The 21,351-nt window shown below is 45.9% G+C and overlaps 1 protein-coding gene across 3 annotated transcripts in view; it reads left to right on the top strand.

Annotated features, from left to right (window-relative positions):
• Tsc22d1 (TSC22 domain family member 1) overlaps positions 1-19,845 on the top strand; it is a 103,868-nt gene extending 84,023 nt beyond the window's left edge. Inside the window, exons 1-3 of one of the 3 annotated variants that reach the window (XM_076930702.1) lie at positions 16,405-16,428; positions 17,359-17,407; positions 18,541-19,845. In XM_076930702.1, coding sequence (XP_076786817.1) covers positions 17,405-17,407; positions 18,541-18,798 — 261 coding nt within the window. In that variant the 5' untranslated portion in view covers positions 16,405-16,428; positions 17,359-17,404 and the 3' untranslated portion in view covers positions 18,799-19,845. Of the gene's footprint in view, positions 1-16,404; positions 16,429-16,614; positions 16,955-17,358; positions 17,408-18,540 lie in introns of those variants that run through there. The other 2 variants (XM_034499266.2, XM_034499263.2) reach the window with 2 other exon arrangements.
• Positions 19,846-21,351: the final 1,506 nt, after the last annotated feature.

Here is a 21,351-nt window from a genome sequence, read left to right as displayed (position 1 = left end):
AACTCAAATCCGCCTGCCTCTGCCTCCTAAGTGCTGGGATTAAAGGTGTGCACTGCCTTTCCCAAATCAGACTGGTGCAGAGCCTGTGGTGGGTGTGTGATATCCACCAGAACTGTCTTCCCTTTGGAAGCTTTCCCTCTTCACCTGTGAGGAGCCTCTGTCAGTCCTCCTTAGCTGTGTTGTATGTGGACTGGGCGGGACCCCCAGTTCTAACCCTCTGTTGTGGCAAGTTGTTGCTTTCAAGTGTCTCCCAAATGTGAAGGGAGTGGGAGAGACCTGTGGTAACGAGATCCGCACACGGATGACCTGCCTTTGTAAGTCTTGAAAGTCAAAGCATACTTAGCCCCGATCACCTGGCTGTGTGTGTCTGTATTCCACTAGAGCCCCATTTCTCAGGCCTCACAGCAGGGAGCCTCAAAGCAGGTGGGTGGCTTCAGGCCCAGGACTGTCCAGCTCCAGAGCTGTTGCCAATTGATAAAATCTGCTCTTACCCAAAAATGGTAGCTGCTGCCTCTCGCTGGACACTTCACTGCTGGTGCCAAGCCTCTGCCTTTAGTATGGCAATATCAGGCCTGTCTCCCCTGATGTAGCTGTGGTACTTGGACTTAGGGTCCTTGGCTTAGTGACTAGCCATTGAGCCGCAGCTGGAGCCTGTTTAGCCTGGCTTCACACCAGAAAATCACCTGGGAAGCCAACCCCACGCCAGGAAATTGGAACCTGAGGGTCGGGATGGAGCATCTATGTTTTATAAATGCTTCCTGCCTGATTGTAGAGTTCAGCCTTTTCCCTCCCTGCTCAAGCCCTTCTTTAGGCAGAGATTGTGTCTCTGTGTTAAGTGACTAGAGCTTCCTAGTCTGCCAAGATCGTCTGTGTGGGTGAGGAGAGAGCTCATGACAAAGGCTTTAAGGTAAGGAGAAAGGTCGCTTATCCCTACGTAGTTCAGGGAGGTGCTCCGTGCATCCCTGTCTGCCTGCTGTGGTCTGTTGGGTGTGCTGGTCCCACATTAGGTGAAGGTCTTTATAGTGTATATGGTTCACACTGTAAAAAATAAGGCAACAGAGGCACAAAACGGAGCAGAGACCAACCGCTCGGAAGAGCTGCTTTGTAACTGGAGCACTGGGCAGATGCAAAGCTGGTACCAGCTCAGTCTAGCTGCGAGCTCCCGTGGTTGATATAAAAACTGCACAGAAGAGCAGAATGACATGCCGGTGGCATTGTGGTGGGCAGAGGAGGCAGGTGGCCCTGATGCAGTGCAGAGAATCGGGGCTCCAGGCCAGTAGCCAGAGGGGAGGTTGAGTAGGTGGTGAAGCCTGCCTGGGACTCCTGGTGACTGGCTTGACTTTAAGTTTGGTTGCACAGTGGAAGGACTGTATTTAGTGACTGCTGCACACACACTGCTCTGACCTGGGCTGCAAAGGAAAGCCTGTCAGAGTTTCTAAAACTCTTGGTACTTTCAGGCCCTACCCTGGAGAGAAGTTTTTGTGGCCCTAGGTATATATTCATATAAAATTTCTGAAATCCTCTAATCAAAAGACACATATCAAAATGGCTGTTCTATACCATCTCCAGAGGAAACGATTTCCCCGTAATGGGATTCAGCAATTGATTGATTGTGCACTGACCCAGCTCCAAGACCAAGTGTGTACGGGCTTTAGTGGACTGCTGGGCCGCTTCACTTTTACCTCAGAGCTTGGTACAGCCTGCCACAGACCTGCAGCTCAGCTGGGCTGCTTTTCTGCAGGCCTACTTTGATGGTATTGTAAATGTTTTACAGTTAAGGGTTCAGAGTAACTTAGATGAGGGAGAAACTAAGCGATCTCTCTCTCTCTCTCTCTCTCTCTCTCTCTCACACACACACACACACACACACACACACACACACACACACACATATAAACATACACATACACAGGTCTCACTATGTAGCTCAGGATGGCTTCAACTTGTGGTGGCAATCCTCCTGTTTCGGCCTCCTGAGTACTGAGGAAAAGATAGATATCACCATGTCTGGTTAAGTGATCTCTGATAGAAAATTTTAAATGTTTGAATTCTTATTAAGTGCATCGAAAATTTTGGTTAAAATTATGCATTAGCTTGCAACATTTTTTTCTCAGATAACAGGTGGTTTTAATTTCCAAGAATATTCACCAACTGACATTGTCTCTTTCCCTTCTTGTTTTCTTCTCTTTAGATTTTAGGGGTTGTGTTTGTGGGGAGAGGGGTGCGTGCCTCATGTATGCTCTTTGAGGGTCTTCTTATGTGCTCATTTTGATGTGGAAATAGAACCTGTATCAAGTACTTACAGGCACCTGATGGATGTCCCAGGTGAGCCTTGTAGATCTGTCTGCATGTGAACTCTTGAGATGGTCTGTGGCTTGGTATTGCCGAAGGCTCTCTTTACTGCCCTGCAAAGCTGTGGTTCTTCTGCAGTTAAGTAGGTTAAAACTGTTTGTGCATTTCTGTAATGATTTCTGGTTGAAAGCTTTTTAGGCTAAGTCTATTTCACTTCTCAAAGGCGCCGGGGATTAATGCTATGCTAGTCACAGATGTTTGTGGAATCAGGATTTGTGTAGATATTTGCACATAATAAATAGTGCACAGGGAAGAAAGACTCCCCGTGCTTTATTCTGTCTGGGCAGACAGTCTGTTATCTCTCTGGAGAACAAACACCGACATTACTAGAGGAAAGCCTCGAGGACGTTTCCCTTCAGGAGAGGGCACGGAGTCCATGCAGCCTTGAGATCTGCAGCGTAGTTTAGATGTCAGCTAAGTGTAAGGAAAGTGAGAGCGTTCTCCTCGCGCTGTTCGAGCTAAAATCCAAAGTCAGCTGGACAACTTGATCCGGTGTTTAGAAAGGGCTAACACATTGTAAAATGGATGTTATAGTTGACAAAAAAATGGGGGTGTGTGGTAATTTATAATAATTTTGTGTATTGGGCACTCTCAAGAGACTTTCTACTTTCAAAACTACGTAGAGAAATGTGTAGGTCTCTTAAATAGCCCACAGTTACTGTTGAAGCCAGGTAACTCAGAGCGCAGGATCATAGCTGAAATTCTTATAGGAAACTCTAGATTCTTATGTCATTTCTTTTAATTAATAGAGAAAACTTATAAAATATGATATCCCTGTTTTACACAAGAAGAAAGGATTTGGGAAAATTTAAATCAAGGTCTTAACTCCAGAGCCCCAAATCTGACTATACACAAAGCTGTGTTTTAAAAGCAGTCAGAATTGTACAGCCAGGTAGTGCAGCAGGTAGCGCAGCGGGTGGCGCAGCGGGTAGCATAGCAGGTAGCACAGAAGGCTTCTGATCTAGAGCACCCATGGGTTTAATGGGCCAGAACCCACACTTACAGGTTGTTCCTTGGCCTCCTTGCATGTGCATGTTTGGGATACACACAAGCATGAGTGTACATCCGAGAGTGTGTGTGCTCGTGCACACACACACACACACACACACACACACACGGGTAGGTGGGAGAGAATCTACCAGTAATTGCATCTGGACTTGAAGGTCCAAAATCACAAACAAAATCACAGTTCAGACAAAATACTTTGAGATTAAACAGAGAAGCTGGTGTTGCTTCCTCTTACCTCCCAAGGTCATGTAGTCTTGTGCTGTTTGTTAGGAGAACATGAGTAACTTCTGTCATCCTCCCAGTGAGAAACGAGTGGATCAGATTTGATGGGCACAGTGACTCAAGTAACCAAAGACTTCACTGGTTTGCTTGGAAAAGAAAAGCAAACCCTAGATTTTTTCTGTTTTGCTCTAAAGAGACACTGAAAGTTTTTCAATTCTATCCAATAATATAAAATAATAATCTCAAGTGCCAATAGGCTTGTTTCTTGGGTCTGTGTAAGACAGATGTGATTATAATAGGTGTCTGTCTCATTAGATTGAAAGCTTGGTGGACATGTGGCTGCCTTCTTCAGCTAACTTTGGTTTCACTGGCGAGGTCTCTGGCTGTTTTCTTATCTGTTTCACCTGTAGCTGGAAACTAGCGATGCCTGAGACTACTCAGCCACCATTAGTATGAAAAGAATCGTCATCTGTCAATTTCTGGTCTTTATGTAGAAAATGATGCTTCTGATTATGGAAATGGCTATTTCTGATTGATTTATTATTCACTGCCATCCATGTGTCAGTCATTCTATCCACTTCTTCTGTTTTTTAGTCATTGTCCCTAATGATGATGCTGCACTTGATCACAACAGATTCTCTCTCTCCTCCCTCTCTCCCTCCCTCTCTCCCCTCCCTCCCTTCCCTCCCTCTTCCTCCTTTCTTCCCCGCTTCTCCTTATGTTTGTGTGTGCGCACACAAGTGCACAGGTGGGGAGTGGGGCTGAGTGTATAGACTACTGGTCATGCACAAGGCAAGGCTTCCCTTCTGCCTCTTCCAAGGGAGTTGTCTGATCGCTCACTGGCTTCTCAGCACTTTTTTCCTGTTCACTGTATGATATTAAAACAGGGAGACAAGCCAGCTTTAGGACGTTGAATCATACTTTTTTGATATAGAAGCGCTAAGACTTGCAGAATCGTGAAATGTCTGTCCTTGTAAGACACAGCTATGGACTGAGGTAGCTCCTGGTGGCTTGGTGCAGCTGCTGCTTGCACTATTGGGTTCCTCGTGACTGAAATCCACACCAGATGAGCAACCTCCATTGTCCATGCTGTATTGATAGGACACATTCTGCATCTGTAGCTGTAGACGCTTGCACAGATTACTTTGTGATACTTAACCTTTGCCCGGTTCGTCTTTTCTTCTGACGCCTCTTTGATGATGTCATTTCGCCTGAGTAGCTCTTCTCTTTCTTGTGTTCTCTTCCCTCCCTTGTTCTGTTCTAGTCTGAGGCGTTTCTTCAGTTTCTCATTAGTTCTGTCAGTGTTCACAGTGTCACCTTTGAAGGCCAGCTCCTCCATGCTGACCGTTCTTGTCCCGTCTTGTTGAGTCTGTGCAGTCTTTTGAGACGTGAAGCACTGTTGAGTACCCTACACTGTGTTCGTTTCCTCTGGGGTCCCTGTCCGTGACTGCTGCTTATACTAGAGGGTCGTGGGCTGCTGCAGGCATGAGTGGGTGTCTGTGCTCCAGACGCCTCTCACCCGTACCTTGTACTTCCAAAAATACATGGGTTCTAAAGATTGGGCTCGGTGATGGCTCTCAGCTGTCTTCGGGTTCACCTTACGGCTTGCATAGTCTTTGATTGGATGACACGCCCTCATCTTTGAAAACCGATGGAATTGATCTTTACCCTATTTCTTCTGTCTCTGTGTGGTTAAAACTGAGTTCTTTTTGTCTTTAGTAGTGTGTAGGTGGACACAGATGTATGTGCTGCCGTCTACCACTCTTGGTAAGAAGTAGTTTTTACCAGCTCTTTAAATATGTGAATTCCTGGTGAGAGTCACATGGCTTCATGAAATTATCTAAACCAAGACTCAAACAAGAGCTACCCTCATGTGTCTAGTGCATAAACTTGGAAGCATCTAGTTCTATGATTGGGAAACATTACTTATTTATACTTCCGGATAGGAAAATGTTTCTCAGAAGATGAGACGTATCCCAAAATGACTGTTGAAGAAGCTAGTCTAGGCTGTGATGAGGTCTGTGATACCCATTGCTGTCAAGTCCGCACAGGAGTTCTTTAGGTACACTGTGATGTCAGCCGCACATCCCTCTACTCAAAAGAGGAAGCCGTCCTCGGAATGTGCAGATCAGAGAGCAAGAGAAAGCACTGGCACCATGCATTGGTTACTGCAGATTCTCGTGATGCTTCTTCATACTGTCATGGCTCTGTCATGGGCTCCCTGAGTATCTGAGGTGTGCGTCCTTAGCTGTACTGTGTGAAAAGGTCTTCTGTGGCAGACTCAGTCCTTTATTTCTAAGACTACCCCAAACTTCTCAAGGAGTTCTTCCTCGAAGATTAAATCACCATTCTCTCTGACCTTGCTCATCTCGACTCCACACTGTCTTCTCTGTGCTTTCTCTTCCCTACCCCCTGCCTCCCTCTCCCTCTCCCTCTCCCTCTCCCTCTCCCTCTCCCTCTCCCTCTCCCTCTCCCTCTCCCTCTCCCTCTCCCTCTCCCTCTCCCTCTCCCTCTCCCTCTCCCTCTCCCTCTCCCTCTCCCTCTCCCTCTCCCTCTCCCTCTCCCTCTCCCTCTCCCTCTCCCTCTCCCTCTCCCTCTCCCTCTCTCTCTCACACACACACACACATACACACACACACACACACTCGTACCTGTTGTTGGACAGGCTTACTTTTCAACCCGGTGCATTGTGAATCCTGTCAGTACAGCGTTCTGCTTGTTTTCTTCCTATTGAGTTGTGAGCGAGTCTCACCCACTCTTCCCCACAGAGGAGAATCATCTGGAGCCTGAACCCTGAGCTGAGCTTTGTTTGCCTCCAGCACTTCTCTCTTCTCAGCAGGTTGTGCCAGCCGGAGGCAAGAACAGAGGCTAGAGGCTCACCAAGCTCTCTGCAGCCATTTGTTGTGTGTGTGCCCCTGTCTGATGGGCTGACAGGCTACTCTTTAGTGGGCTCTCACAGGACATGTTTGGTGGCTTCCTGAAGAACACTTGGGCCACTTGGCATTAATTTGAGTTGTCTCTTTCTTCCTTGCCCTCCACTGCCAGGTTATCGCTGTCATTTTGGTCTCCTCATTCAAGAGACTACTGTCCTATGCTAGGATCTTGAAAACATGGCTTACACCATGCCACCTTATGTTGTGTCTACCAGACCCATAGACAGCTCAGGTGTCTGCTGCATGACCACCCTTGATGACCCCTGCCTCCACTCCACTGTCTTTCCCATGCACAGCTCTGAGGTGATTGTACCCATTCTTATGGATAGTTTTGCTGTCTCTCAGCTTCAATTGTTTTTCCTAGGCCCCACTCTCTCCTGAGTTCCAACCGTATTTCCCAGTGGCTTCTGGGTCCAACCAGTCACCATCCTTTCCCCAAACCAGCGATGTCTCGCAGGTGTAGCATCTGATTGGTTAATGGCTTCACCTTCCACATATTCCCACCTGGAAAGCTAAGACTTGCTCTGCCTGCCACACTTGCCCCCAGCCATCACCTGATCTCCCTCCCACGTGGTCTCCCTCTGTCCTTCCTACTGGAATTTTGTACATCGTCAGTGACACACCCCATTTGATCCCCAGCTACCAGGAATCCCAGTCTCCTGCCAGGCAATAGCAGGAGTTTCAACCCCATCCCCCTTTGCTACTTCTCTGCACTGCTGCCCCCACAACCTCCACCCTCTGACTGTGCTGCCAGTCAGCTCCTGAGTGACATAGAGCCCTGGCATGGCTGCCTCATGACCCAGGCATTTGTCTGGTCATTCCCTCCTCACAAATGTGTTCCCCGCCCCCCCCCCCCCCCCACACACACACACACATTGTACCATGTTAAGTGCCTTGGTTTTCAAGGTCCAGAGGGGATCTTGTGCTCTCAGACACACCCCTCAGCTTCTTTCTCTGAACCTGTCATCCTGTATGTGTATCTTGTTACATCAGGTGGCATACCCTCCCCCTGCTTCTCTCCCCTCCACCCCTCCCCAGTCACTGAAAGCAGAGACTCTGACTCATTTGTCTTTGTAACTTTAGTTCCTGGCCTTTCACAGTTCTGGTTGAATAAGGATGGATAAGTGGATGAAAGAGTGAGTGCCCAAAGAGAGTGTTTCAAAACTTTAGTTTGTATCCTTCTGGTCAAAATGTATTATCTTAGACCTTAAAAAAAGTTAGCAATTTTAATTTTTACAATTGTGTGTGTGCATGTGAGCGCGAGTGTGTGTGTGAGCAAGAGAGAGAGAGAGAAAATGTGTGAGAATGTGTGTGTGTGAGGGGGAGGAAGAGAGAGAGCATGGTGAAAACCAGAGGACGACTGTGTGAGCCCTGCTCTCTCTTTTGCGCCCACATGGATGGGCTGGCATTGTGTGGTGGCAGACGCCTTTACTGCAGAGTCCCCTTGCCCACACTGGCAGCAAGTTTAAGTGTTGAAAGTGACCCACGTCTCCCTCTTCATTGGCCAGGGCTACTCCATTATTCACTCTGTTTGTCCTCTTGTCCCCTCCCCTTACTGAATTGTCACTAGTGAGGGTATAACAAGGTTAGAATCACACCTAGATGATGTGTAAGGAGATTAGAGGGGTTTTGCTGTGTGGCAGCATTCACAGGCGTACTGGGATATCACAGGCTTGTCACAGGGACGTGTGTGCTGCTAAACGCCACTCCTCTTCCTTCCTGACCACAGGCCTTAGACATCTAGCCTGCCTTATTTACAAAGTATCCTTCCCTCTGGGCCACCTGAACTCCCTCAGGCCTTTCTCACAGCTCCTGGAGGCTTTTGGAAGAAGGCCTCTGATGTCACCATTTGAATATCTTTCTTGGGCATGTCTGCACTGTAATGGGCTAGCCTGGAGCTGTGGTGAGCCTTGCTCCCTGCCAGGACTTGGTCCCAGTGCCTGAAGAGCACCCACACAGACTGCAGAACTTGATGCTTCTGAGACTGGCTTGCGTCTCTCTGATCAGTCTGCTCTGCATCCTGGCAGAGGGCTGGGAGGGACACCCTGCACCAGACTGTAGGCTCTGTGCCACGTTTGGGCTGTGGTGTGGGTTTCCAGTCTCTTAGGTCTTTCTCCACCTGTAAAGAGGGTGGGTTTAGATGACTACGAAGGTTCTATTGAGCTGGCTGGTCCTCCACCTTCTCGCCTTCCTGCCTTCCTATCCATTGCTTTAGAACTCTGTACCTCTATCACATAATATACTGAGAAGCTGTTTCTGTGACCATCTTCCAATTGTGTAGGTAAATCCTGGACACATCATATCTTAAGGTTATCAAAACAAAATGGTCCCCAAAGCTTGTTTCCTTCTAAAATTCTGACTAATTCATAGAGTTTGAGGAAACCCCCGGGGCGGAGCTCCACAACCAGTGTCCAGAGAGGCCATCGTATGGGCGTGAGCCCTTCGTCAGAGCAGAAGAGCTCACTGCACATGCGCAGGCGGCGCGGCGTTACCTTTGCAGTGCACTCTCGCACCCGATCGACGCTGTACTAGGCGTTCAGTGGCTGAGGACCAGCTTCCAGTTTATCTTCATCTTTGTAAATGAAACTGTTCAGCTAACTTTGTCCATTTTAAGGTCACCAAGAGGCTGACAGTCATGGCCCCTGCTGATTCTGTGTAGGGCTGATCTGGTCCCCTGCCTCCTCTCTGCTGCTACCCACCGCCACCTCAGGAATTTCTCAAAGGTTAGGTTGAAGCCACTATTTTTAAGGTGTAAGGAGCTCAAATCGTCTCTTTCCATGGCTGCATAAAAGTAAAGAACTACTGTTCATTTTTGATAGGAGATGTGCGTGAAGGCCTTGAAATAGAACCATAATCAGGACAACTTTTCACTTCAGATGTTTCTTACAGAATGTCATTTAGCTTCTAAATCTGGGGTGCCATTTTCGTCTATGGCTCCTGATTTTCATAATCTACCACCATTTAGCAGAAGTGGTATTTATGAAGAAATTTGGCTTCAGAATGATTATTCTCTTGGAGATGTAAAATAACATTAACCATCTGAGTCATGTTGCCAAAGGCTTTGCAGGGAGCCCCCACTGCAGGGTCCTTGAATAGGGTCCTCTCGCCACTTTCCCTTCCTTGCCTCAAAGCTCAGGCAGCTGAGGAACTGTCTTCTGCCCCCACTGTTTTGCCTTCCCGAGGACATCTTACAAATGGGACTGTGTGCTTTGCAGCCTTTTGCATTTAATGGCTTTTCCACTCACTGTGTTAAATTTGAGATTCATTCATGCTGTTAGTAGTTCATTTTTGGTTACTGCTGAGTGGTAGACCCCATTAGATTAGCCGCTGGCACATGGTTGTCTGTCTTCCAGTTGAGTGACATTATGGTGCTTATGATAAAGCCACTGTGAACATGCAGGGATTTGAATTTCTAACTTGAGCTGGGATTACTGGCCTTGATGCAAGGTATCAAACTGTTCAAAAGCAATTGTGGCATTATACATTCCCACTGCCAACAGATGAGTGGTCTGTTGCCCCACCCACACTTCCCACCCCACACCCTGACTGTTGGTGCACTGTTTTCACAAAAAGACTGGAAGGTTTTATTTTAACCATGCTGTATAATACAGGTGTGTTGTATAGTAGCATCTCACGGCTTTGTTTTCAGTTTTGTAATGATTGATGCTTAGTATTTTTTTTTATTTACTTACATATAATATAGTATATAGTATATTGTATATACTATATTTTATATATATATAATATAGTATATAGTGTGTAGTATATACTATATTTTGTATATATATTATATTTATAACATAAGTATATTGTGTTATAATTATATATAATGTGTAATATATACATTTCTTTTATTGGCTGTTGAGTTCTTTGTTCCTAAGTACCTGTTACCGTTAACTTGCTTCCAATATTCTTGTGGCATTAACTCAGAATAGTTTCAATAGCAGCCCGGTTGCCAGCTTTTTTAGGGTTACATCTAAGAAATGTTCCCTAATCTACAGAGTAAATGATGTCTCCTGGGTTTTCTTACAGAAGCGGTCTAGTTCAGGATTTTTTTTACATTTACTCTGATCTGTGTGTGGTTAATGTTTCGTAAGTGTGAGGAATAGTTTGAGGTGGTTTTTCTTTTTTCTTTTTCTTTTTTCTGCTATTTAATTTGACTTTATTCAATTGGCCCAGGACCCAGGAGCGTTTATTGAAACGTTGCTAGTTCTTCACAGAATTCCTACACTGGTGTGGAAAATCAACTTGCCATCATGTATTGATCTAACTTTTTCTCTCATAACCATAAATGTATTTCTGAAATTGTTTCCTGCCTGCAGTTGTTTCCAAGTAGGAGGCCAGCTGGAGACCGCTGTCCCTCTGTGTATGACAGAGTCGTCTGTGGCCGTTCATAAGATTTTCTTTCTGACTGGCACTTCATCCTGGCTGTCGGCAGGATAGTCTCGCCTTGGGGTTTGTGTGCAGCCGTGGGTTCCATGGTTATTGTTGTAATGTTTGGGGAGCTGCCATTGCTTCCTAAATAGTTCTCCTTGACCTGTTTCTAGGGCTCCCACTGACACTGTCCCCCGTATGCTGGCCTCCTGCTGCGGCCAGTGCTTTCCCTCCGTCCTTTTATTTTGTTTTTTTAATTCTGTTTTCTCTGTGGTTCACTTGGAATAGGGTCTGCTGTTCGTGTAGTGCTAAAACTGCTGCCCTTGGATCTGCTGCTCTCATCCCGTCTAGTATAGTGTTCTTCTCAAAGATTGTAGTTTTCATTTTAACTTAATCTGAATTTTCATTGTCTTTAGTATCCTAATTCCTTTGCCTGCCTTTGACCATATAAAGCATAGTTAAATGTCTCTAATTTAATATCCTCGTCTTCAGGTTCTCTTGCCTTTGTCACATGCAGGTCATTTTCATTGAATTTTCTTGTGAGTCCTGTCTTTATGTTAGTGTGTCTGCTACTTTTTAACAAATAACCATTGTGGCGGGTAACTTGTTACTTTTTCAAGGCTTGCTTTTAGACAGCTTTCCATAGGAACAAAGCATGCATACACATGTGTATACATGATGCCCATTTTACACACACATGCACACAGACACAGACACAGAGACTCATGCACATCACGCCTCCCCCCGCCCCCACCCCCCACCCCCAGTAGTTGGGTGGCAGTGTCCTGAGCATTCGCCACTCCTGACTTAGATTTTCTTCACTTGGCTTCTGTAGCCCTCACCAGCCAAGACCCTCTCTGACTTCTGACTACTGGTCTGCTCTTTGGCCGTGGCTGTCTCAAGGTTTGGGTATAGAAGCTTGTCGATGGGTGGTCTTTGGTATGCCTGTGTTTGCATTCTTCCCTTTTACATAAATCCAGGCATTTTATTAATTTTATTTTAAATCCAGGTATTCCACATACATACTCAGAACAATTAAGCACTTTCCGTTTCCACCCCTTTTCTGTCTCTCAAGGGCAGCTACTTTTAATGTTTATTCTCTTTATCTCTGTATTTCTCTGACTTTTTTTTCTCTTTCTGATTTTTCAATTTTGAGTATTATAATTTAAGTTGTGACAAATATAGATGTAGCTTAGCTCCTTTAAACTGTCACACACTGTGAATATTCTTCCCACCACCTTGTCAGTAAGTTTCATGGTTTTGGTTTGGTTTTTTAATCTCTAAAATGATGGTCCTGTAGATTGGGGAGGTGTGAGCCTCCTTTGCGTTTGTAGGGTGATTATTCCAGGAAGACTGTCACGCACCTCGATAGCAGCCGCTGCCCAGGCCCTGCAAACTTAGTTATTCTCCCTGCTCTCTTGCTCCTGGACTCTCCCACCACCATCAGGCCACCATGGCACCAAGCCTGCCAGGCAGCCTCTCCTGAGGTCACAGCCGTCTGGCCTGTCAGCTCCCCATTCCCAGAGTCTGTCCTCTGGCTCTGGCTGTGGTCTCCCCTGCCCACTGCTTTTCTTGATTTCCAGAATAGGCCTCCAGCATATTGTACAAAATAGCTAAAAATGTTGTTATTCTAACTTTGCATTAAAGAGATAATTTGGCCAAGTGAGAACTCGGTCACTGCAGCCCTTTCCTCTCAGAACTGTAAAGACCTTTATCTTCATGATCGTCTGGCAGTGGTTAAAAAAAAAAAGTTTTCTCTGCTGTTACTGTTCTGTTTGTAACTTGCCTTGTCTATCATTGCGGTTTGGAGATGCCTCTCCATCCCTGTGTTGTTGTTGTGTTTTGTGATGATGTGCTCTGATGGTTTGTTTGGGTTTTGGTTTTGGTGTGCTGTTGTAGGCGTTCAGTCATCTCTCTCATTTCACCTGGAGACTCCTACTTTAGATGACTGTGTGGTAATTTCCTCTTCGCTGCTTGGTGTCTTTGGATCACATCCTGTTTGCACATTGGCTTTCCAGAGTCATTTTCCCATCTCTGTTCTTTCACTCTCCCTCTTTGGTTCTCCAAGGGGAGACTTTCCGACCTTATCCTCTAACCCAAAGGAAGGCTGCATGTAGCGGCTTGTTACTCCTTCGATGGTGTGCAGAGGAACGTCACTAAAACATTATTCATTGTTTACCTGTGAATTGTTAATGCATTTCTATATATTGAAATGCTGTTTTAAATTGACAGGTAAATTTGTACACAGTGACTTTTAACTGCTTTCGTCTATTCCTGTGTTCATAGAAATGTATGTGGGCTAGTTTAATTGCAGCTTGCCAACAAATGCAGGACTTGCCATGCTGAGTTGTCAGGAGAGCACTTTGCATCCACTCTTTAAAGGGTGCAATCTAACCCTCACTCACTGAAGTTGCTATGCTGGTCAGCGGCTCTCCTACCCTCTATCTGAGATTGTATATCCTTTGAGCAGCATCCCTCATTCCCCTCCTCTTCATCTATTACCCTCGGTTACCATGGTAACCACTGTTCTGCCCTCTATCTCAAAGAGGTCAACATGTGTTAGATGTGAGACCATGTGGGATTTGTCTTTGACTCTCTGGACTCTGTGGTTCCATCCATGTTGTAACCATGCAAAGATTTTATGTTTAATGGCTAAGTAGTAGTTTTGTCTCTGCTCCCATCTCCATTCTGACTCTGTGCGTATTACATTTTCTTTGGCCATAAAACCTGTGGTTTTGTTAACCTTGGTATTCTACTTCTGCTTCCTAGGAACCTGGGAAAGTGAGGTGATTGGTAAGGGGATTGGGGGAGACCCAGACAAGAGCAATTTTACAACATGCATCCCTTGCCTGTTTCCTTGGCAGTCCCTCTTAGGTTCATAAGGATTGGGAAAGAGGTTCTAGGTATGCAGTCTCTGCTTCAGGCAGACCCTCACAGACCCTGTCTGTGCTCCAGTCACCTTAGTCCCTCACAGACCTTTCCTCTTCTCCTCCTCTTCATTCCCCACATTTGATACCAAGAGCCAGAGGTGGTTGAAGTAGAATCTATTCAAAAACTCCTATGCAGACGACAATAGCAAATTTCAAATGTTCTTATATGTATAGGCCTGATGAAGCTGACTTGTATGGCCCACGCCATTGGGAGTATCTCATGAAGGGCTATTGCATTTCTTTACAATCTCAGCCAACCTGTTGTAGTCTCAGACATGGCACTAGACTCACAGATACCTGTCTGGTAGATAGAAGAACTTTTGAAGGGAAATTGTCAGATATTCTCAGCCAGTGGTTATAGCCCAAGAAAATGTCCTCTTTCCATTGCCTTTGTTTTATATTATTTATTCTTCCTTTCATATAAAAAGCCAGTTTTAAGGGACTCAGCACATTTGTATGAGATGAAAAGCCTCCATTTTTTTCTGTATGTTTTGGTCCAGCCAGTTCTCCAGTAGGGATGTGGATTAGACAGACTGGTGGTGGTTCGTATTTGCTTCTGTTGCTAGTACAGGTAGTCAGCCAGCTGAAAGTGATAGAAAACAGACCTGGTTTAGCTCTTTTACTTATGTTCAAGAACAACATGAATAAATAAAATCATGTGATCCTTTTAAATTCCAGCTGGGAATCTTAACCTCATTTCTTCATATGGCCTGAGTGGGTTTTGTTTTTCTGTTTAGCTTTTAACATTTACAGTGTACTTTTCTGTAATATTCTTTCCTCTGGGATTGCTGTGCAGTTAAAATGTTTAAAAAGATATAGATTGATAGAGTTAAAATTATAACTCTAAAAGTACCAAAACAAATAATCCCACTTAGCATTCGTGGACGTAGGAACTCCATCCTATTTCATGAGTTATTAGGATTGTCCAGTCTTACTATTTCCCATTACTGAAAGTGGCGCCTTCAAACAACACACAACATAAACTACAAATATACTAACATTTTTATTCAGAAGCAGTCTAACACGAAACACAATGAAAAGAATATTGTTTTGCAGCAATGCCCATTTTTAACACAGAAGAGAATTACTCTCGTCCCCTTGTGCTGTATTCAATATTTGGTGTTTAACTGAATTAATACAGTTTCTGAAACCAAGAGCCCCCTCCAGCCTTGGTCTAAGAGTCTCTCCTATGGCAGTTTAGGAAAGGATGTTCCTTGAGGGAGAGGCCTCATTTTGATAGATAAGGGCGTATTTATGTATCAAATTTTATTTTGGAATTATTTGAGTACCACTTGCCTATGGAGAGGTCCCAAGCTGTTGCTATTTCTTTTGTTATTGTAGTCTTTTGCCACTAGAGGGCAGTATTGTAGAGGTTAAAATTTCCTCAGCCATACTGCAGAAGGTATATAATCTGTAATAATCAAACTTCTGGTCTTAGTTTTATAGTATGTTAAAGTATAATCTTCACTGATGCGTCTTCACAGATATTTAAATTATTAGAGGTAATTTTGCCCTGGGTTAAGCTATTTTACATCCTTATCTAAGGACCATGATTTGATGGCATTAATCTGCTCACTCTGGCTGTTAGGTGAAGTAGTGGCTAGCCTGCAGCATCTCTTTTGACTGGTAAACTGGTTTTTTTTGTTTGTTTGTTTTTTGCTTTTGTTGTTGTTTGTTTGGGTTTTTTGTTTTTGTTTTTGGTTTTTTGGTTTTTTGTTTTTTGTTTTTTGAGACAGGGTTTCTCTGTGTAGCCCTGGCTGTCCTGGAACTCACGCTGTAGACCAGGTTGGCCTTGAACTCAGAAATCCGCTTGCCTCTGCCTCCCAAATGCTGGGATTAAAGGCGTGCGCCACCACCGCCCGGCTTGGTGAACTGTTTTTAACCATCAGACTCTACCCATTTTTACTGGTTCTGGCCACACTGCAAATGAGCAAAGGCTACATTATAAGGAATCATATGCTTTTTGGAAAACGTCCTTGATGGTATTCAATCTCTCCGGTTTAAGAAGACCGAGAATTGTGTCTTGGTGGAATTGCCGTCTCACTTCAAGAACCCTTGGCCTTAGGGACTGGCTGAACATAGATCTGCTTGGGATTGGACCTGTAGATTGACTTTTCTAGCTATAAATGGAAGAAGACATAATTACTGGTGCAGTTAGGGTAATGAGATTTTAAGGCTTACAACTATGGGGCCGTTTAGGGAAGGTTCCCTGCGTTTCATCTTGTAGATTCCTTTGACCCTTTTATTTGCCTACTAAAGAAAAATACAATATTGTTTTCTGCACATAACTGATAAACTTTATGTGGCGCTATCTCCCACCAAAAAAAGCAAATGTAATATTCCTATGAATTTCGTTAGCATAAAAAAAAAAAGGAATTCCTACAGCAGGATTAGTATCCTTGCACATAACACAGCCTCTATAACCTCCCGTTAGAGCTTCTTGTAAGAACCCAATAATTGAAATCGAGACGCTGGCGTTTGAGTCTTAGTGGTGGGACTGGGCATGCCCAGTAGCTCGGCTGGGTCTGGTTGCAAAGAACAAGCTTGCAGGGTTCAGCGCTGCCGCAGGAACTGGCCGCTTTGGAGACGGGGGTCTGACTCCCTTAGATGTAAGCGTGCGTGCGGGCAATGGGTGCTTTCGGGGACCCTGACGCGAGCCTCGGAAGAGGTGGCGCCCAACCCCCTCCCTCCCCTCCCCGCCGCGGGCACCGGGAGGGACCGCAGCCCGGGAGCGCGGGGCGGGCCTAAGGCGCGGCCAATCGGCGCGTCGCCTCCCCGCCTATATGTGGCGCTGGGGCCAGGCGGCCTCCTCTAGAGGAGTGGAGCCGGCAGCCGGGGCGGACTGAGCTGCTGCAGACGCAGGGTTACTCGCGCCAGCACTGTCGTTCTCGCGCCCCGAGCTGCAGACAGCCAGGAGGCTTTATCTAGTTTGAACCAGGCTGCTGGAGCTCCCTCCCTCCCTCTCTCTCTTTTCCACGAGGCTGGTTTTTTTAAATTTGGCTGCAATTGCATGAAATCCCAATGGTGTAGACCAGTGGCGATGGATCTAGGAGTTTACCAACTGAGACATTTTTCAATTTCTTTCTTGTCGTCTTTGCTGGGAACTGAAAACGCTTCCGTGAGACTTGACAATAGGTAAATGTCAGCTGGGATAGTTGGTTTAAATTGACTCGGAGTAAACTGACTTGTGGTAATGCAGGTACAAGATAGCCATGCGAATTCCTTTGTCCGTGCCTAGGGTTACTGTGGCATAGATGTTGCTTTTTGAAATGGCCAGATCCTTATTTTCGTAGATCTGGCTCGAGAACCAGGCTTTCTTCCATTATGTAATTTAGTCCTTTGTGGCTTCCTAAAATAGGGAGATGCCTGGATAGAGTGTGGCTGGTATTTTCTGGAGTAGGATGCATTTTGTAGCGTTTAAGAATACTCAGAATATGATGCTAGTAACGTCATTCGAATTCAGAGATCTGTCCTTATCCTGGATGTTAAAGATCAATTCCGTTTATCGATGATCTTTTTTTTTTTATTTTCTCTTCCAGCTCTGGTGCAAGTGTGGTAGCTATCGACAACAAAATAGAGCAAGCTATGGTATGTATTGATTTAAAATTACTTGTACTCAGTGTGGGCACGGCACAAAAACCGAGATGCCTTGGAAAGGACTAGTGCATCCCTTAGCTAAATCCAGACGGTGCCGGTTGTTCTTCATACAGTCAGAATGCCAGCGCTAGCTCGCTCTCTCCTGCCAGCGTAGAAGCCACTTACCCAACGGCTGCCACCGCAGGAGAAGGGCCCCAGGTTCTGAGCGGGGCCCTGCCCTGGACCCATTCACTCCATGTCGGGATAAGAAGGCAGCGGCCCAGCTTCCTCGTTGGGAGCACCTTCAGCAGTGTGTGTGTGGCTTTACTGGGAACCCGGAGATTTTACTGGGGAGCTGGGAGGGAGGGTGTCCCCACCGAGGGGAGCTGGGGAATTGGGGGGGGGTATCTCTAGACCGTACCAGAACCTCTCCCGTGGTGCTACAGCCGCACAAAGGAGGGGAATGGGAGAAAAGTTTGGTCTTTCTCTGCCTGAGCCTGGATTTCTCCTATTTTTTATTTCCGCCTTGGCCGTTCTTTGTTATTGGAGCAGCGCCTGTGGCTCTTCTCACGGGATTCTCTGCCCACTGTTGCTAGGCAAACTCTGAACCTTTAATTCAGAGCTATAAATAACTCGGGCTCCCATTGGCTACGACGTCTGCCCAGGTTTCTGTGATGTCAGCTTAATCTGGGGGGGGGGGGGTATAGAGGTGGAGGGAAGAAAATGCGGCAACACGCTCTGTAGGAACTGGCTGAAGCCGGTGCCGGGGGAGGGAGGAGACGCTCCCTGCGCTGGGAGGGCCTGGGGGCGGGGAAGCGGCCACTGGGCCTTGGGCCTGGATGAGAACACAGGGCCTGAACGGAGCCCCTGGTGTGGTTTGCCATCTTGAATTGGAAACTGGACTGGAGACATCATTGGTTAATGTCTGCAGAGAAAGTCTAGAGACTTTTGAAAAGCTTGATCACGTACACATTAAACTTAAAGTATTTCGTGGTTGTGATTATGCACAGATTTCCACAAGTGTGCTTTAATGCTCTTTGGAGGTAGAATGCATAATTGGTTAGGGAGAGCTAAGAAAGGCGTTCAGAAAAGCCAGAGCCCCCGGACCTAGTAAGCTAAAGCCTTTCTTTACCTCTTGTTTTCAGGATCTGGTGAAAAGCCATTTGATGTATGCAGTTAGAGAGGAAGTGGAGGTTCTGAAGGAGCAGATCAAAGAACTAATAGAGAAAAACTCCCAGCTGGAGCAGGAGAACAATCTGTTGAAGACACTGGCCAGTCCGGAGCAGCTCGCCCAGTTTCAGGCCCAGCTGCAGACTGGCTCTCCTCCGGCCACCACGCAGCCACAGGGGACCACACAGCCCCCGGCACAGCCAGCATCCCAGGGCTCAGGATCAACCGCATAGCCTGCTATGCCCCAACAGAACTGGCTGCTGCTGTCTGAACTGAACAGACCGAAGAGATGTGCTAGCGAGAAGCCGCCTCCGCCGTCACCCATTTCATTGCCGTCTATGAAAGAGACGTGAGACTCACACGCTGTTCTCGCTTTCTCCCCAGTATTAAGCACTCATATGCTTTTGGCTTGAAGAAATGTACTAGTTGAGTGAATTAAAGGTTAATCAGAGAGTGAGCATGGATGTACCCTGTGCAACGTGGCAGATGTCTGAGGAATGGTTTAACTGACGCCGAGGAGCTGTGTGCCTTTCAACCCCTCCCCAGCCGCCCACCCAGCTTCCAAGAGCTCTGGGGCTTGCCTGCGTGGGGCTCGGAGGTGGGCTGCTCCTGGATTTTTTGCTCTCTTTCTCTTCAAAGAACTTGAGAGGCCAGAAACAGGACTGCAATGGTGGGGGGGGAGGGGGATGCAGTCCTTTTACAAAACCGACAACTGTCACCAAAGCTTATAAAATACGATAGTACTGTCCCTCTTTTCTGAAACATCAGAAGACACAAAACTCTTAGTGACATAACGGTGACAGGTAGCTGGGACCTAGGCTATCTTATTATGAAGGTTGTTTTGCTTGTTGTATATTTGTGTATGTAGTGTAACGAACTTGTACAATAGAGGACCGTAACTACTGTTTAGGTTGTACAGATTGAAATTTAGATGTTCCATTGGCTGTCTGAAAAGGTGTGGATTGTCCTTTCTAGAGATCTACTTAAAAACTGCTTTGTGACAAAAACCACACCTGAAGAAATTTTAAGAATTTGGCACAGTTAGTCACTTTGTGTAAGCCGGAATCTAGCTGCTGAGTCTTGAAAAGTAAACTCCGTGTTGACTGATGTCAGTTGAGCTGGTGAACACCGGAGAAATGGTCAGTTGCTAAGGAAGTGGATTTCCCTGTAGGGTTCTGCACCTTACCTGTATAGTCGTTCTGCGCATGTTCCCCACACAGTCCCCACTGTATTTACCTGTTCTTGTCACCTTTCAATAAAGCATATCAAATGTTGATACACACGCGTTTCCACATGACGCCGTTGATACAGTTATTTCCACAGCTGCTCCTCATGAAGTCAACAGCAGTTTGCCTAGTAAAGTCTCAGGGCGTGGACGCCAGTGGTTCCACTCCAGGAGGGAGAGATGTTGCTTTGCTTGGAGGAGGGGAGAGGAGCTCATTCTCTTGTGACTGAGTCACCTCACCCCTCTGGACTGATAAGAGATAGTATCTTCACTTCCCCTATTTAAAATCGGAAGGGTTTATGTGGAGCTTATTCCCGTGAAGTTCCTGAACTGAGGGGCATGAGTCTGGTTCTTGTGTATTCCCAGATAGAATCAAAGGAAGTAACAGGTTCGTTCCCACGTTGACAGCTCTGTTGTCATGGATCAGATCATGATTCCTACAGTGGAATGAGCTGCTGGCCTCTAGGAGAGTAGTTGTATTCTTAGACACTCTTCTGGGGGTTGAAAGAATCTATTGGGGTTTGAGCTAGGTAGGACCTGGTACTTGAATCTCTTCTGGATGATGTGTAAACACAGTGGAGCCTAAGGAGTAAGCAGGGAGGTCACAGGATGGACTTAGCTTTGTAGTCTGTCCGGATCCAGTGGGAGTTGGGTCCATCCTGTGCATCCTCTGAGGCTTATCTACCTAAGTCCTGGATCCCTCAGCTCCCTAATGTAGAGCTGGGGGAGGTGGGCTGGAGAACTGGGCACACATCGGGGCTCACTAGGAAGAATGGCCAGCCAGTGGGCATAGTTTATTAGGTGGAAGGGTAAAGCAGTGGTACTCACTGTGAGCCAATGGCAGTTGCCATGAAGATAACTGGAGAGCAGCAAGTACTTGTCTCTGTCATACTCAGGGCTACAGAACTGACCTAACGGGATGCTTAGACAGTAATTACACTTCTCTTAAAAAGAAAACTAGACAGTGGCCATTTCATCTCTTAGATTTTTCATGTAATTGTGGAGAATTTGAAGTCTCCATCCTTGATGAATTAAATAGACATTATTTCTACTAATATAAAAGTCCCACAAAATTGTGGTGTCTTGATAAATGAAATAGTAATGAATTATTAAAATCAAAAGATGTGTTCTTATGGCTTCTCTTCACTTTAAGTTCAGAACAGTTTTACTGACTGCTATTTGAACATACCTAAGTTCGTCTTACTGCTGGCTTCCAAACCTAACTAGGCCTCCTTAGCCTGTGGGTCACTATGGAGTTGTTGGAGTCACACTTCCCATGCCACAGAGCAGGAGTGACTTCTAAAGCAGGAGGAGATCTAGTGTGAACACTGGGCGTTGGTGACATCACCAGCAGGAGAGACAAGGGTGGGGAGACAAAGGGACCACATAATTCTAATGAATGCCTGCTTTCTGTTTCAAATTAACAATGTTCAGAATTTAGGACCTGTGCTTTTGGAGTTTTTGCATACTTTAAAAATAATTGTCATGAATAGCGCATGCCAGAAATCAGGTTTATATTTGCTCAAGAAACGTATAAGAGTTAATTATAACCTTAATTAGG

The sequence above is a fragment of the Arvicanthis niloticus genome, chromosome 3, assembly GCF_011762505.2.
Source record: "Arvicanthis niloticus isolate mArvNil1 chromosome 3, mArvNil1.pat.X, whole genome shotgun sequence".
Taxonomy (NCBI): domain Eukaryota; kingdom Metazoa; phylum Chordata; class Mammalia; order Rodentia; family Muridae; genus Arvicanthis; species Arvicanthis niloticus.
Note: the sequence above shows the minus strand (reverse complement) of the source record. Positions and strands in the feature narration are given on the sequence as shown.